At 44.5% G+C, this 16,927-nt stretch overlaps 1 protein-coding gene and 1 long non-coding RNA gene across 2 annotated transcripts in view; both read left to right on the forward strand.

The window, feature by feature from the left end:
- The first annotated feature begins 2,664 nt into the window (after window positions 1-2,664).
- LOC117047792 lies at window positions 2,665-4,153 on the forward strand. The gene is made up of 2 exons (XR_004426773.1): window positions 2,665-2,905; window positions 4,003-4,153. It is a non-coding gene; the product is annotated as an uncharacterized LOC117047792 (long non-coding RNA).
- A 6,622-nt stretch (window positions 4,154-10,775) lies between these two features.
- Window positions 10,776-16,927, forward strand: part of CR2 (complement C3d receptor 2) — a 54,287-nt gene continuing 48,135 nt past the window's right edge. Inside the window, exons 1-3 of the mRNA XM_033153972.1 lie at window positions 10,776-10,945; window positions 13,568-13,747; window positions 16,334-16,525. Coding sequence (XP_033009863.1) covers window positions 13,570-13,747; window positions 16,334-16,525 — 370 coding nt within the window. The 5' untranslated portion in view covers window positions 10,776-10,945; window positions 13,568-13,569. The remainder of the gene's footprint in view (window positions 10,946-13,567; window positions 13,748-16,333; window positions 16,526-16,927) is intronic.

The following is a 16,927-nucleotide window of genomic DNA, read 5'->3' on the forward strand; positions in this document are numbered from 1 at the left end:
CTGCACCGGCACAGGCGGCAATGAATCTGGCAACGACAAATTGGACAAGGGCGAGTGCGTGTACGACAACGGGGCCTGAACTGGCTGCTGCGAGGGGGCCGAAAATGGCACAACCGCAAGCGGCAGCACAGGGGCACTATTAAAAGCAGTATTTCCTAAATTCACTGTTCCATTAAGCAAAACATTTCTTGGAGCGATTTGTTGAAAGCAGTTTCTTACTTTGCTCCATACCAATTGTACAGGAATTCCGATTTTCGGGTTGGCCATAAATTCTAACCCGATCCTTTCCCATGAAGCTAAATCTTTCGTTCCCTCCTTAGGGACCCAAGGGCAAACTTCCCCAATAGTTTTAACTAAAAGCTCTACTTCTGATTCAGAGACAGGGTGACCATTTCTTTTCAAAAGGTACAATAAATCTTCACAAAATTTAACTTGAGCAGTTGAGAGTGAGGAGCCCATTTTTAGCACTTTTCCAAAACTTTTCCTCCCCCACCCGTAGGCTTCTACTAGGGGACACCGGTCCTACCCGTAGGCTTTGACCGAAAAACCTGGCACCCGTAGGCTTTAGCCAGAAAACCTCCACCCCCACCCGTGGGCTTCTACTAGGGGCTACCGGCCCTACCCGTAGGCTTTGACCGAAAAACCTGGCACCCGTAGGCTTTAGCCAGAAAACCTTTCCCTCCCACCCGTAGGCTTTTTCGGGAGACACCGGCCCTACCCGTAGGCTTTGACCGAAAACCCTGGCACCCGTAGGCTTTTGCCAGACCCTTCCCACCCGTAGGCTTTAGGGAAGACCTTACTCTGCCCGTAGGCTTACACTAAACTCCTTGCCGCTCTACCCGGGGACCCCTTGGGGCAAAATATACACGCGCGCAATTTCTATTTACAGTACTTTGGGCAAGCGGTGGATTCGTGCTACTGCAGCGAAATCCTGGATGAACCGGGCCGTTATACCTCACCTCTCAACGTCTGTTTCCGAGCCACTTCCGATATGTTGCCTTTAACCGGAGTCTTCGTGGAAGCGATTTTCGACTACGCTTTGCCTCACACGGGGCACCACTTGTCGGGGTATGGGTGCTGGAGCTCCTCGTGCACGGCCTTGGACTGGTTATGCACGAGGTACCAGTTGCGGGGAAAGCGGCCAGCGTTCCGCGTGCTTTTGAGCACGGTCGCCGGCCAAGCCTCACAGTCTGAAGGATGATGAGTAAGCCAATTGAAGACTCTGGTGGTGTGTGAGTTCCTAATTGCCTTCTTTAAAGAAAAGTTGCCTCGTGAAATAAAATATATACCCTGACTCTGAATAGACGGACCAATTTACAGAAAATTAAAAATTTTACTTTACTCCCCCGTTAACCCCAAAGGAAGACAGACACCGGTTGTATCTTTAGTGGCTTCGGCAGAACCCGCGTAGGCTCGTCCCCTAGGCTAAGTTCTCCTAAGCTTAAAGACCCTGCGCGCCCAATCTTCCGCGAGGCTAACTAAATAAACTAAAACCGAAATATCTTCCGCGGGCCTAACCCTAGGCTAACCTAAAAGAAAAACCTAACTAAAACTAAAGCCGAATGATCTTCCGCGATCTAACTCTAACTAAAGAAAAACCCATCCAACCCATCCAGCCCGCTCCTGATCCCTTAAACTAAACTTGACTTCAACTAAAACCCAACTAAAAGAACATGAACGAACTCCTCCTGCCTAAGCGGGGTGCCTCTGCCTTTTATTAGGGAACAAACGTGACATCATCATTAGTACTTTAACCAATAAAATCACTGTTGCTGCCCTCCAAAAGGGCGGGAAGCAAGTTTAACGCTCATTAACAATTTTGAACATGACCGGATCTACAAAATAAAGGCGGATTAATCTCATAAGTGAACCACACTATTCATTCATGCTTTCACTTTCGCTTTTACGCGCAATTATACCAAAAGTAAACCTCGAAAAACTTATAAAATAACCAAATAAATGTGAATCCATGGCGGATCCGTGAAACGTATTCCGACAAAGCAGTCTTCTCTGAAAAGCTGAAATGGGTTGTTAACATGGTGCCCTTCAGATTGTTGGACTACAACTACTGTCATTTATGACCAGGAATGGCCTATCCCATTTCACCACATGGGACAAAAACAGAACGTGCTTTTTTCCCCCTTGCCACCCTCTCCCCACTTCTGCTGCACACTGTAATGCTCTCACCCCACCCCTGCTCTTGCTGAACTCATTCCACAAGACTCTGTCGCTTTTCTTCTCCAGGGGTGAGGAAGAAAAGTGGTGAAGCGACACACCGGAATGCCCTCCACTCTCACCAAACTCAGCAAAAGTGGGAGCAAATCTGCAAGGGCTTGATGCTTGTCTTCTCTGTCCCAGGGACTGGGGAGAGAAGCTGCATTGAGTGCTCCTGACAAGGGCTGTTCAGTCAGTGTTGGGGCACCACCTCTTGTGCTTCCTCCACCTAACACAGCCACTTCATGGGCAGGCCAGCTGTTTATGACTACTGCCTGTGCTGCTTGGGACTTATGGAAGCTCTAGTCCAGGCATCCCCAAACTGCGGCCCTCCAGATGTTTTGGCCTACAACTCCCATGATCCCTAGCTAACAGGACCAGTGGTCAGGGATGATGGGAATTGTAGTCCCAAAACATCTGGAGGGCTGAAGTTTGGGGATGCCTGCTCTAGTCCAACAACATCAGGAGGGCACTATGTTGGATTCTCCTGATCTAAAACAATAAGATTTCACTGCAAATTATGTTTCAGTTCTATAAACTACTATGAATGACATTATATGTGCTTACTGTATTCATATTTTGAAGCTGAAGTTGCTCCAAAGAACTCACTTCGCCATCTTGGCCTTGCAACAGCCCTGGGAGATAGCTGAAAAACAGGTGCTTGCCCAAATCTGCCAAATGATCATCATTGGTAAGCAAGAAAATATTTCTAGATACTGGAAAATCTACCAATTCCTGGCAAACTTCCAACTTCAGTTAAATATTTTTTATACTTTAATTCACCTGATACTTAAAATGAGGAACTACTTCACATAACTATTTCATAAAATGGAAAAATTTGTGCTCTTTGCTTACAGTCCTAGATAGGGACAGAAGAACTGCATTTGTGGTTCAAACTGAGATCCATTAAGTTTTAGAATGGTAGACATCCCTTATTGCTTGTCCTCAGCACCTGTACTTAAGAGTTCTTCGTACTCTCTATACAGTCCATTGTGTGGGTTCTGTGCCCAGAGCAGTATTAAGGACCTAGAGCAGGAACCTTTCAGATGCTTTGGACTGCAAGTCCCTATTCCATGACCCTTGGTTGTTGGCATCAAAGAGTCAGGCATCAGTCAGGAGGAGACCAGTGGGGGGGGGGAGTTAGGGTCTTAAAAACATTTTGGTAGGTCTGTTTACATTCTACATTATGTATTCTCAAGCAGTATGCTCCCATCCCCCTCAATTCCTTATTGGCCACTGCAGTGGTCGCATCTTTGAAACTTTATCACCCTTCCCCCATTCCTCTTTATAAAAAGCCAAACTTTGTTCTGTTTTATTTTCTCTTCTCTCTATACAGTACTTTCCCTTTCAGATTTTGTATTTTATTTCTTCTCTAGGATCTCTCTAGATCAGTACTATTTTTCTAGAAAAAGAGGTGCTGGAATTCACAAGCACCTCCCTTGTTCTCTTAGAATGGTAATGGCACCCACATGAGAGGTTCCAGAACTGAGTTCTGTCGAGTTCTGGCTATAAAAAGCCTTGCTCTACTATCTGAGACATCTTAGTGCTCCTCCAGAACATGACCCCTTTTAATTTTGTAAATATTTTTTTGCCATCCACATAAAGCTGGCTTACTGTGTATGCCCACACAGATGTTTTAGTTGTCTGGCTGTTTTAAATGACAGGCTAATCATAATAGGTTTTGTTGATATTCAGCTGCTTCTTTCAAAGACTTTGCATTTTAGAAAGTTATAAGCATCACTGTATAATGATATTTCGTATTTGAGATTGGTTTTCTTTTCTTTTCAGGTACTTGATTAAATGAGCACTTCCTAAAAGCTACAAGGGAGAAATTGTAAATTTCTGAAGATAATTATACACTTACATAAATCAAAGACTTTAAAGTTGAATTTGTATTATATATTAATTTACAAGAAATAAAGCATATACATGAATATAAGATCTTAAACCTCATTTTAAAAAATAGATTCTGTACCTAGTGGTGGCTGGTACTCGTGGAACAGAAGGCAGGGAGATCAACAGTAGGTGCCAGACAGTAGGTGGCGTTGGAACCAATGATAGGCACAGCCAACTATTTCTAGTCCCGCCCCCCAATCTCACCACTGAATTCTGCATTTGGGCTTGATGAGTCATGTGACTCTCACCTGTCCTAAGAGCTACTCCTGCTGAGGAATCACACACCTCCTCGCAGAGCTAGTGCACCTCACCTGGCCAGCTAATTGCCTGTCTCAGCCTCCTGGAGTGTACCTGCTCCTCCTCCTTACGCCTGAGAGCCAACCATGATCATGGAGCACATGGAGATGGGGCCCCCTCTGGCTCTGGGTAATGGGTCCTGCTCCTCTGGTTCCTGTGCTCTTGACTCCCACTGCTCTGATTTAAAATGGCCCTCAAAGTATGCGCTGGGGCCAGAGATACGTTGCAGAGAAGCAGAAGACTTAAGAGGTATGCTTTCCCTAATGAGGCCTCCCGCCGCTGGTGCCCTTCCACTGTTCGGATTCTGTTCTTAGACCAAGGTAAAGTTCACAAACCAGGACAATACTTCCGGTTTTGCAGAGTTCATAAATCAAATTGTTCGTAAACAGGGCTGTTCTTAAATTGAGATACCACTGCAATAGCATTTTTGCCTTCCTTGTTTGCCTTTTTTCAGTGTTTCAGAGGGTTTCCCCAGGTTTTTTCATCATTTTGCGGTCATATTTCCATGGTTGGGAACACACTAGCAATTTCCCTATAGGAATCAATGGAAACTGTCAACTCATGTAAATGCTTGCCTAACAAACAATTTCATGAGAAAACATTGTGTTCGGATATCAAGACCCGCATGCAGTTGCTTACACTTCTATGCTACGTGCTTAAAAGTCATGTGTTGCCATCTGGTGGATAGTAAACTTAATCCTCAAATTGAAACTTTAAAATTATTATTTAAGTAACACCTTCAATGTTTATGATACTTTACTGAGTAACAAGTGAAAATAGACAGTTCCTGGAAGTCTACAAAATCTGAGCGTGCTAAAGAAAATGAAGGTTCAGATACAGGGAAATTCAGATGTAACTATCCCAACTGTATTTCCTGCAAACTCTGTATTTCCTGTTGCTTCTACTGTTCTTTAGAGAACAAGTTTCCGGAAGAGTCAACTCCACCCATCTCTGTCAATCCCCTTCTCTCTGTGTTGCTTCTACTACATAAACATCCCATAAGCTAACAGCACACTGTCTCTTTTTTCATTCCTACTGTAAAGGTAAAGGGACCCCTGAGCGATAGGTCCAATCACGGACGACTCTGGGATTGTGGCGCTCATCTCACTTTAGTGGCCAAGGGAGCCAGCGTACAGCTTCCGGGTCATGTGGCCAGCATGACTAAGCTGCTTCTGGCGAACCAGAGCAGAGCACGGAAACACCATTTACGTTCCCACCGGAGCGGTACCTATTTATCTACTTGCACTTTGACGTGCTTTCGAACTGCTAGGTTGGTAGGAGCTGGCACCGAGCAACGGGAGCTCACCCCGTTGTGGGGATTCAAACCATCGAACTTCTAATCGGCAAGCCCTAGGCTCTGGTTTAAACCACAGCGCCACCCGTGTCCCATTCCAACTGTGCTTACATTCAAATGAGGAAAGGCTTGGCTGGGAGAGATGAAAGCAGTTTGTGTTGATTTATCTGAGAAATTCTGTGGGATATGTGGGAAATGCAGCACTCTGACAATCCTGGTTGTTGTATATGGCTATGGTGTAATAGATTTCTGTTGCAATACATAACAATTCTGGATTTAAAAATCTGGTACACAGATTAATTTGGTACACAGGCTGAGACCCTATCTGCTCGCAGATAGGCTCACCAGAGTGGTGCATGCTCTAGTTATCTCTCGCTTGGACTACTGCAATGCGCTCTATGTGGGGCTACCTTTGAAGGTAACCTGGAAACTACAACTAATCCAGAATGCGGCAGCTAGACTGGTGACTGGGAGCGGCCGCTGAGACCACATAACACTGGTCTTGAAAGACCTACATTGGCTCCCAGTACGTTTCTGAGCACAATTCAAAGTGTTGGTGCTGACCTTTAAAGCCCTAAATGGCCTCAGTCCAGTATACCTTAAGGAGCGTCTCAACCCCCACCCAGCGCCGAGGGCCTTCTGGCAGTACCCTCACTGTGAGAGGTCAAGTTACAGTGAAGCAGGCAGAGGGCCTTCTCGGTAGTGGCGCCCACCCTGTGCAACACCCTCCCACCATATGTCAAAGAGAAAAACAACTACCAGACTTTTAGAAGACATCTGAAGGGAGCCCTGTTTAGGGAAGCTTTTAATGTTTGATGGACTACTGTATTTTAATATTCTGTTGGAAGCTGCCCAGAGTGGCAGGGGAAACCGAGCCAGATGGGCGGGAAATAAATAAATAAAAAGCTATTGCATCTCCTAGTCATGCCTTCATTCCCTCGGCTGTGAACTGAACCAAAAATAGCTTTCGACAGTATACCTGAAGGAGTGTCTCCACCCCCCATCGTTCAGCCCGGACACTGAGGTTCAGTGCCGAGGGCCTTCTGGCGGTCCCCTCGATGCGAGAAGTCAAGTTACAGGGAACCAAGCAGAGGGCCTTCTCAGTAGTGTGGAGGGCCCTGTGGAACACCCTCCCACCAGATGTCAAAGAGAAAAACAACTACCAAACTTTTAGAAGACATCTGAAGGCAGCCCTGTTTAGGAAAGTTTTTAATGTTTGACAGACTATTGTATTTTAATATTTTGTTGGAAGCTGCCCAGAGTGGCTGGGTATAAATTATTGTTGTTGTTGTTGTTATTATTATTATTATTATTATTGTTATTGTTATTGTTATTATTATTATTAACAAATGTTTTAAATAAATTAATAAATCTTCACTGGATGGTTCTTCTAAATTATTCCTCCTCAGCCACTCTCAAAGCTACACCCTGTCTTTCTATTTATATTCCAAATGCCTAATAATCTGATTAAAACATACTCAGTTTGTATTGAAAATCAGTAAAATGTCAGCAATAACCAAAATGGACAAAAGACAAAAAAAGGCAGCCCTGTTTAGGGAAGTTTTTAATATGTGATATTTTAATGTATTTTAATATTTGTTGGAAGCTGCCCAGAGTGGCTGGGGAGACCCGGCCAAATGGGCAGGGTACAAATAATAAATTATTATTGTTGCTGTTCAAATAGAGATGGCTCTCCAATAGCCCAAGTGTCTCCCCCTAAACACCCCCCAAAGACTGGGATAATAATACCGGACTGCATTATATAGCTGTCATAAACCACACTTTCTCAGCCACGTCTAGATGCTCTCTTCAGCCTGTCACATGGCGTAGTAAAACACTGCATACTAGGATTCTTATTTTTTTAAAGAAATTGATTTTTAAAACCTTAAAAAGCAGCAGGAACCATATTTTCCCCACTCAATAATACTTCGATGTGAGAGAGCATGATTTCTGCACTTTTTTCAGTGTGATGGGACAGTCCACCAACATATCACAGATAAGATATAATCCTGGATTTCCCCCGCTGTCTTTCGCAGCAAGCTGTCATCTTCCACTGAGGTGGGGAGGAATGAAACGTAGCGAAAAAGTACAGTCAGTCTGCAAAGGATCCATCCTGCGCTCTAGGTGGGAAATGCTATAGGGGGGAAACAGGGGACACGGGCTGAACAGCGACCATCGCGCGTCGCTCCTCGGAACGCGGCCCTTAACCGAACGCTTTTACGCCACTCGTCCGCGCAGTTGTGAGCCTTCCTTCTCTCCGCCGTCGTCGCTCGCCAGCTCAGCGTTATGCAACGGCCGCCCTGGGGGCTTCTGCGGACTCGCCGGCTCTTGGGTTTGTTGATGCTGTTCCTGCTAGCTCAGGGATTTGAGGGCGACTACGAGGAAGGCAAGTGACGTCAGGGCCTCTAGCGACTACAGGGCCTTCCTTTCTCCCCGCCACCTGTCTGTTCCCCTCCCGCCCGCTCGCCTTCCCGCCGCCTCTCATTGTAGCTTAGAGAGGCTTCGCAAAACGCGGCGCGCGAGTGGGCGGGTCTTTCCAGGCGCCTGAGGTAAACCGGGATGTCCCCCCGCAGCCCGCCAGGTGGCGCCGAGGTGTCCGTCCTCCTCAGCGGCCTCCGTCGGCAAAGCCAATTGGGCTGCCCATCATCCCAAGGGGTCTTTCTCGGCCAGGCTGCCTTTCTTACTCCCGAGGAAGCACGTATGGGGAAGACCTTGGTGCCTCCCAGAGGGGTCTTTTATGGCGATTGACATAATAATAGTGCATTAGCGGTGGAGTGGTTCTACTTTATTCTGTGGTGCTTCCCTAAATGATTCATCATCATCATCGTTATCATCATAAACAATTTGGATGACGCTATGGGGTTAAACCACAGAGCCTAGGGCTTGCCAATCAGAAGGTCAGCGGTTTGAATCCCCACAACGGGGTGAGCTCCTGTTGCTCAGTCCCAGCTCCTGCCAACCTAGCAGTTCGAAAGCACGTCAAAGTGCAAGTAGATAAATAGGTACCACTCTGGTGGGAAGGTACACTGCATTTCCGTGCGCTGCTCTGGTTTGCCAGAAGCGGCTTAGTCATGCTGGCCACATGACCCGGAAGCTGTACACCCACCGGCTCCCTCAGCCAATAAAGCGAGATGAACGCCGCAACCCCAGAGTCGTCCATGTCCGTGACTGGACCTAATGGTCAGGGGTCCCTTTGCCTTTACCTTTAATGTTTGGGGGAGGGAGGCAGAACCGAGCTAGCTGCAACACGATAGGTCAGTTAATTTTATTTATTTACTTGTTGGGTGGGCAGCTGTAGAATGAAGAACTTAAGGTTAATATCAATACATAAAAATCATATGAACAACACAAAACAAACTGTGCAAGGTCTTTATAGTTGCTTATCTAGCAAAGCGCTTTGAGAGCACCTGGTGATCCACCAGAACTACAGAATACAGGGCTTTCCGGTGGAGGGAATACCACCGGTAGCATTCCACCTGCCAGTACAATTCAGTGGACAAAGGGGGAGATCTTTGCTGGCAGAGTGACACAAGTGGCACAATGTCAGCAAAAGGAGCCACCAGAAATGTCTTCACTCAATGTACACGCACACCCCAACCTGGCATAGGGTGACTGTGGATTGCAGCCCATAAATTGCAAAGCTTATAAATTCAACACAGGATATTTGGCAACATGAGAAAAAAAACTACCCCAACAAAAAAATGAGATTCATGTTTCCATTACATCACATCTAAAATAAGACTTTCTGTCTATTCTTGACGTGGCACAGATACCAAAGTGCGTCTGGCTGCATCCTTTGTTATTTGGGTAAGTGAATCAGATAATCTCAGATTAATGGTGTGTGATCCTTTCCTGGTCATCTCTGTAAAAAACAGTGCTGTTTTCTGGTGGTACACAATGGTGCGCCGTACCACCAGCTTTTTTTGGGGGGGGGGGAGGCAGGAGGCCTCTCAGATCCCTCTCTGAGTATCACACCTCCTTCACTAAGCTGGGCAAATGCTTCCTGGGCTTCAGTAAGGAGGCGCGAGCCTATGTCCTGGCAGAATGTTGGATTCATTCCTGGCTAATTTATGGGTTCATTATTTTATGATAGTGTATGTATGTGCTTCATGTCTACCTGTTATTGTGTTTTACTATTTGGAGGGCCCAAGATCCGTATGTATGTATTTTACTGCTTGTCAACTGCTACAGAGGTTTTAACTTGAGAAGTGTTATAGAGAGTAAAGAGACATGTTCTTTATTTTCTGTGGAAAAACTCCAGTTGAAAAGAGTTAGCTGGAGGAATTTTTTAACGGGATCAGATTAAGATGGTTTTGCGGCAGATGTAAAAAAAAAAAAATCTGTGTCAAACGTGGATTGACGACTCATTGGGAAGGATGAGGATCGTGGGTTCCTCCATTCCACTGACAAGCTGCCAAAGAGACCTGAAACTGTACTAGACTGAGAGCTGGTAATTAATTTCTCACTGGAGAAAACCTCCCCACCCCACCTCAAAAACACTAGTTGCTAAGGATGGCACAAACCAATAGGGTTTAGGACCACCACCACCTATCTTGCATAGCTTATCAGGCTGGGAGGCCTAGGATGTTCCTGACATGACAGTGTAAGTGTGGCAGGCCCCTGGTGGGGCCTTTCAGCCCACTTAGGCCTGGGGCAAGTGTGCCCTGTTGTCCCCCCTCCTTGCATGGGCCTGGCTTAGGAAACTGTGATAGATCTACCACTGTAAGCATTGCTCTGCTCATTTCTTTCGAAAGGCATTCCAGCAGGAACATTTTATTTGAAATCAACAAGAACTGTGTAAGAGAACATCAGAGCTAGTTTCACTGGAGCTTACAAAAGAGAAGGTTAAGGCTATCGAGTCCTCAGTGTGAAAGGTGTCTGCTAATTCACACTGTTTAATGAACTCATCTTAAAACACTTTCACTGCATTGTCAGTGTTTTTCTTTCATTATTGTTTGTTATAATTATCCCATATTTAGTTTTTTAGAATATAGTGAAACTGTAAACAGCATATTTACTTCCAAATGCTTATGTGTGATATTTAATCTTTGTCTTTTTATGTGAACCCAGAGACCTGTGATGTTGAGGATTTACCGATATTTCCCTTTTCTGAGGTCAGTATCATTCTATATGACCACTTAGCAATATATGAATGCAAAGAAGGTGCTGTAAGACTGCATGATCAAAAGAACACAACTACATGTATTAACGGTTCCTGGACACCGTTGTCAGACCCCTGTCATGGTATGTGTTGCTCTAAACGTGTTGGTTTATTTTTGTGATTTCCAAAAGTTACTCTAATGCTTTAAACATAAGAAATATCAAGCGTCTCTTAATTTGTGGTTGTGATCGTACCCACACTTACATAGAAATAAACTCTAATGAAATAATAAGAAATAAGACATCAGGTGACAGGAATGGTGGCTAACTCATGCCTGGAGCCTACAGGACCCCTTTTTTGTGGGGAGGGGGGAAGGTGACTAAAGATTTGTACTCAAGATGGCTTTGTTTGTCATAAGTAATAAACCTTAAGGTTTTCTTGTGCTCTCAACATGCACTCCAGACTATTTCTCTCTGTGCACTAGTGTAGCATATTTACCAGACTCCCAACAGTTCTATCAGAGTTTGCCTATTTGCTAATTGTTCAATATTTTAAACAGCATTTTTACTTCCAAAGGCTTTTGTGTCATATTTAATCTTTGTCTTTTTATGTGAACCCAGAGACGTGTGGTGTTGACGATTTACCAATATTTCCCTTTTCTGAGGTCGGTATCATTATATATGGCCACTTAGCAATATATGGATGCAAAAAAGGTGCTGTAAGAGTGCATGATAAAACTAACACAACTACATGTATTAATGGTTCCTGGACACCGTTGTCAGACCCCTGTCATGGTATGTGTTGCTCTAACGTGTTGGTTAATTTTTGTGATTTCCAAAAGTTATTCTAATGCTTTAAACATAAGAAATATCAAGCATCTTTTAATTTGTGGTTGTGATCATACCCACACTTACTTAGAAATAAACTCTAATGTAATAAGAAGAAGTAGATTGCCGGAAGAAATATCAACAACCTCAGATATGTAGATGACACAACCTTGATGGCAGAAAGTGAAGAGGAATTAAAGAACCTTCTAATGAAGGTGAAAGAGGAGAGCGCAAAATATGGTCTGAAGCTCAACATCAAAAAAACTAAGATCATGGCCACTGGTCCCATCACATCCTGGAAAATAGAGGGGGAAGAAATGGAGGCAATGAGAGATTTTACTTTCTTGGGTTCCATGATCACTGCAGATGGTGACAAAATTAATTGTTCAATATTTTTCAAGAATTTCTTGTGCAGTCCCTCCAGGTAGTCTTGATGACTCTCACAATGGGACTGGGACTTATCCTTAAGAAATAGTGATAAAATACCATTGCAGTGAGACTTTATTGGTCTTTGTAGCACCTTCCATTTCTTGTGATATTGTTGCTAACAATGGTAAAACACAGTGGAGAGGGGAATTCCCTCTACCCACACGTCGAGGTTGAATTTTCTTTTCATAACAATTTTATCTGCAGTGATGCTATTAAAAAAGCCTACTGACTTGCTAGGAAGCTCTGTGCTGCTATGTCCAGATCACTGATAGGATTTTATAAATACATGTGTTGTGTATGTTTCCTGCTTCCCTGAGTGCTCCAGTGTTTTGCCAAGTTTGTCTTCCTTTTGAAGGAGAAATCACTGGAGACAGACATATATTTGAAAATAAGCCAAACATTAAAAGAACAAATAGAACAGTGCTGGAGGAAAACAGAACATGCCCCTGCCACCATATCTCTCAGCACTCCTGATTCATGAAGATGCTAGCTAGCTAGTTGTCAATGAAAATCACATAAGCAGAATTATTTGACTCTTCCATGTTTTCCTATTAACTGTTTGATTGCTAGGAATCTGATTTCCCAATAGTGCAAAAGCTAATTTGCAGAAATATAATGTTGAACCCTCACAGGAGATGGATTTATTTTATCAACCATTAATCTTGCACAACCATTACAAAAGTATTCCTCAAACAGGAAAGCACTTGTCTGAAAAGCTGTTCCTCTTCAGAAATGTGCTACATGCAGTAAACAATGTATTCAGGGGGCAGAGACAAGCTGCTCGTGGGTCAAGGGAAATGGTGTGGGGTTAAGCCTCCACTCTGGAGAGCCAGTGTGGTGTAGTGGTTAAGAGCGGTAGACTCGTAATCTGGGGAACTGGGTTCACGTCTCCGCTCCTCCACATGCAGCTGCTGGGTGACCTTGGTCTAGTCACACTTCTTTGAAGTCTCTCAGCCCCACTCACCTCACAGAGTGTTTGTTGTGGGAGAGGAAGGGAAAGGAGAATGTTAGCCGCTTTGAGACTCCTTCGGGTAGTGATAAAGCGGGATATCAAATCCAAACTCCTCTTCTTCTTCTCTCCCATCCACATTGCAATCCTGATCTGAATTGAAGCTCAGTGAGGCTGCTTTTCCTGCAGAAAGTGGCCAGTTCTAAGACCACTTAAAATAAAAGTGTGCTTGTCATAACATGCATTTGACTCAGTGGTGATTATACTAAATTTGCACAATTATAAATGGTGAAAAAAATTATAGCAACCCAATACATAAAAGTGAGTCTAAACATTTCTTTTTTAATGATAATATATGTTACTCCAGCTATTGGGTTAGCCAACAGTAAAAATGGCCCTTGGACCAAAAAGGGGTTTGCCACTCCTGATCTAGATTAATGACTTAGGAGAATAATTTTAATAAGTTTCATCAGAAAATACCCCATTCTCAAGAGAGCAGAAATGTAAATATTCTAGTTTTTAAGGAGTTCTGCTTTTAATTTACTTTTCACTTTCAGGGATTATGTGTGCCAATCCAGTAGTTCCGGATGGAATAAAATTAAGTGGATTTAGAGATTCCTATACCTATGGCAGCAGTATTACATTTGAATGTAAAATTGGATACTTCTTAATCGGCAGTTATTTTATTCGCTGTGAGGAGAACAGTTCTTGGGTCCCTGAAGTGCCATCCTGCAAAAAGAGTAAGGCTTTCAAAAAAGCACTGGATTAGAATATATTTTTCTCATTCCACAATAAAAAACCATTTAAACATAGGGAACTGACATGTTAAAAAATGAGTAAAGAATGTCGGTCACCAAGGTGTATTTGGTGTTATATCTCACCAAGTTCAGAGAACCAATTGAGCTTAAACATTAGTATAATAATGGCTCACTAATGCAGAAGAAGGGCAGCCCAATTTGAAAACACATTTATTAGTTTGCTTGTGTTTACTCCATGGGGGAGGACAGAAAGTAAAATCATAGTAGGAAGTAGTGTCTGGAATTCACCAGTGCTAGGGAGGAGAAAATTAAGGAATCCAAGGCAGAAGGTAATCAAAAGGTGGAATCCAAGAGGCTGCTGTATGGAGCTGCAAGTTCAGCTCAGTTAAGTTACAAGCAGCAAAGGCAAGGTTGGGGCTGTGTGTGTGCAATTGTAGGACTGCTAGTGGCAGCGACAGCCTCACTGGTGCACCTGTGCAGCTCTGAGTTTGCTGCTGCCCCAGTGCTATCCAGGTAAGCAAGAATGATGCTGGTGTTCAGCATCCGCCCCATCACATGAACCGTTGCTAGACTTATAGAAGTCAGTTGGCCAATAACCTGTTATACTGGGCCCACCATCCATTTGTTGATACTACACCACACTTCAAGCAGTGTGATCAGCAGATTCTGCACAGCTCTAGTAGAGTCATCCAGCAGAATGTCAGGTTCTTCCTGCTTTCCAGAGTTCTCAGTTCAGAAAACTATTTGCCCAGACAGTTCCGTTCAAATTATATAAACTGTTCAATGTCTCATGACACAAGACAAAAATAAACACACTAGCTACATAAAATCTAAGAGATGCTGCTCCATTATGAACTAATCTACTATAATTCAGTTATTGTGGTTTTAGAAATAAATCTTGTAAAGACCCAAGTTTATAGAGATCCACTAGCACTTTACCATGCTAGCTCACCATGCTATGTTACCGCCATATAGCATGTTACCTTCAGCTTGACTGCTGATAACTTGCATTCAGCAAGTACCTCACATTCAGCCAATGCTGGTGAATCCAACCTTGGCTTTATACCCACCACAGAATGTATACACATTCCTTAGAGAAAGGGAGGGTGGCTGATTCCGCACCCCTGGCCTAGGACCTACACCTTTCCAAATGCAGTATTTTAAAGAAGTCCATTGAAATCTAGCTTGCACAGGGATTTTGTAGCTTCACTCCTCACATAGATGTGTTAGTCATTTGTTTCTGAAAGGATAACTCTTACTGTTTGCCTAATAGCATTTGTTTTACAAACATGCCCAATGTGTGACTGGACAGAAAACATTTCAAGAACAAAAGTTTAAGAATAATTTAACTTTTCTACTTTTGTGTTCAAAAGAATATGGTTTGCATGACTTGCCCATGACATAATTGGTAGTAAACTGTTTTTGTGCCTTCTTACAGAGCTCAAAAACAGGGCTGTCTTAAGCATATGCAGCACCGGGGTGCAAAGATCCTCCTGGCGCTCCTAGGTTGCCCAGTTGTTTACCTTTTTTAGGGGGGGACCCCAAAGTTCTTGACCTTTTTTTTTAAAGGAAATAGTTGTTTACCTTTAGAATAGTTGCTGGACGCAGGGATTCACAGCGCCAACCAATGGGGGTGCCAGCGCCCAACACACAGGGGCATACGAAGGTGGGTGTGGGTTCCATGCTGGGGACAGACAAAATGTTGGGCGGCACAGTCCACGCGCTGTCCACCCGCTCCCCCCCCCCCGCTGCATGCCGGTTGTTTCGGCTGTGCATACAGTGCCCAGAGTGCCATGTAACGTGGGTGCTGTTGTGTGCGCCAAGCTGCAGGTTCCTTTGGTTGCTTTTCCGCTGTCGGCGCACGCTCCCAGTGCCTCCCAACATGGGGTGCCAGTGCAGAACGACGGGGAATGCAAGCAGCAGCAGAGGAAAGATCTCTGGACAGGATCCGCAGGCTCCTATTTGTCAGGATTTGTGCTGCCGTCGGCACACGGCAGATCCCATCCAGAGATGTTTCCTCCGCTGCTGCTTACATTTCCTGTTGTTCTGCACTGGCACCCCATGTTGGGAGGCACTGGGAGCGTGCGCCGACAGCGGAAAAGCCAGCAAAGGAACCCGCAGCTTAGCGCATGCAGCAGGATGTGTTGTGCAGCGTCATTACACGGCGCTCCAGGCGTGGCACCGAAACAATTAGCCACCATGCAGCTGGGCAAGAGTCGACAGCTGAGCAGAGCAGAGCTCGTCAGAGCGCCACAGGCTCTTTTGCGGGCAGCTCGGCACAAGTTCGGAGGCAAGCGTTGGAGTCCGGGGAAGAGCTGCCCACAGCAGAAGAGCCTGTGACACTCCGACAGGCCCTGCTCCACTTGGCTGTCAGCGGCTCTTCCCTGGGCTCTCAGCCTGGCGCCCCTGAGAGCCTGGCGCCCGGGTGCCGTGCACCCCTAGTGCCAACGGTTAAGACGGCCCTGCTCAAAAATCCAGGTACCTGACACAATGGCAGCATCTTGAATCTTGTGACAGATTGTATTAGTCTTGCATTTATATCTTCTAGTTTTATTTTTCTCGTTATAGTTTTTCCGGAAAATTGTGGTGCTCCAGTAATGCCCAAAGGGAGTGTGTATCCATTGCAATCTGAATACAAAATTGGAGATATCATCACAGTTTACTGCCATCCAAACCATGCTTTTTTTGATGAAACCACAAAGATGACTGTAAAATGCAATGGCTACAATCAGTGGGATCCTCCTATACAACCATGCTTCTGTATGTATATAAATCCATATATAAATGTTCCTTTTAAAGCCATACTCAAGACAGATATTTCCCCATTATCTAAATCACAGATGTGCAGACACACCCACACCATTATATGTGGTCTTGACATCTTCTGAAGCTGCTTCGTTCTTCCAATCTTTTTGTTTACTTTTTTGTTCATTATTACATTTATGTTCCACCTTTCTTCCATAGAGATCAGGGTGGTGTACATAGGTCTGTGTCTCCCAATTTTATCTGCACATCAACAGCAGGATGCTGTTCATGCTGAGAGACAGTAAATGGCCCAAGGTCACCTAGGTAGCTTCATGGCTTACTGTGGATTTGAACCTGGTTCTTGTCTAATACCCCCTCCCTGCAAAGGTATCTTAAGTACAATTTGACAGACATCTG

This window comes from Lacerta agilis, chromosome 6 (genome assembly GCF_009819535.1).
Source record: "Lacerta agilis isolate rLacAgi1 chromosome 6, rLacAgi1.pri, whole genome shotgun sequence".
NCBI lineage: Eukaryota > Metazoa > Chordata > Lepidosauria > Squamata > Lacertidae > Lacerta > Lacerta agilis.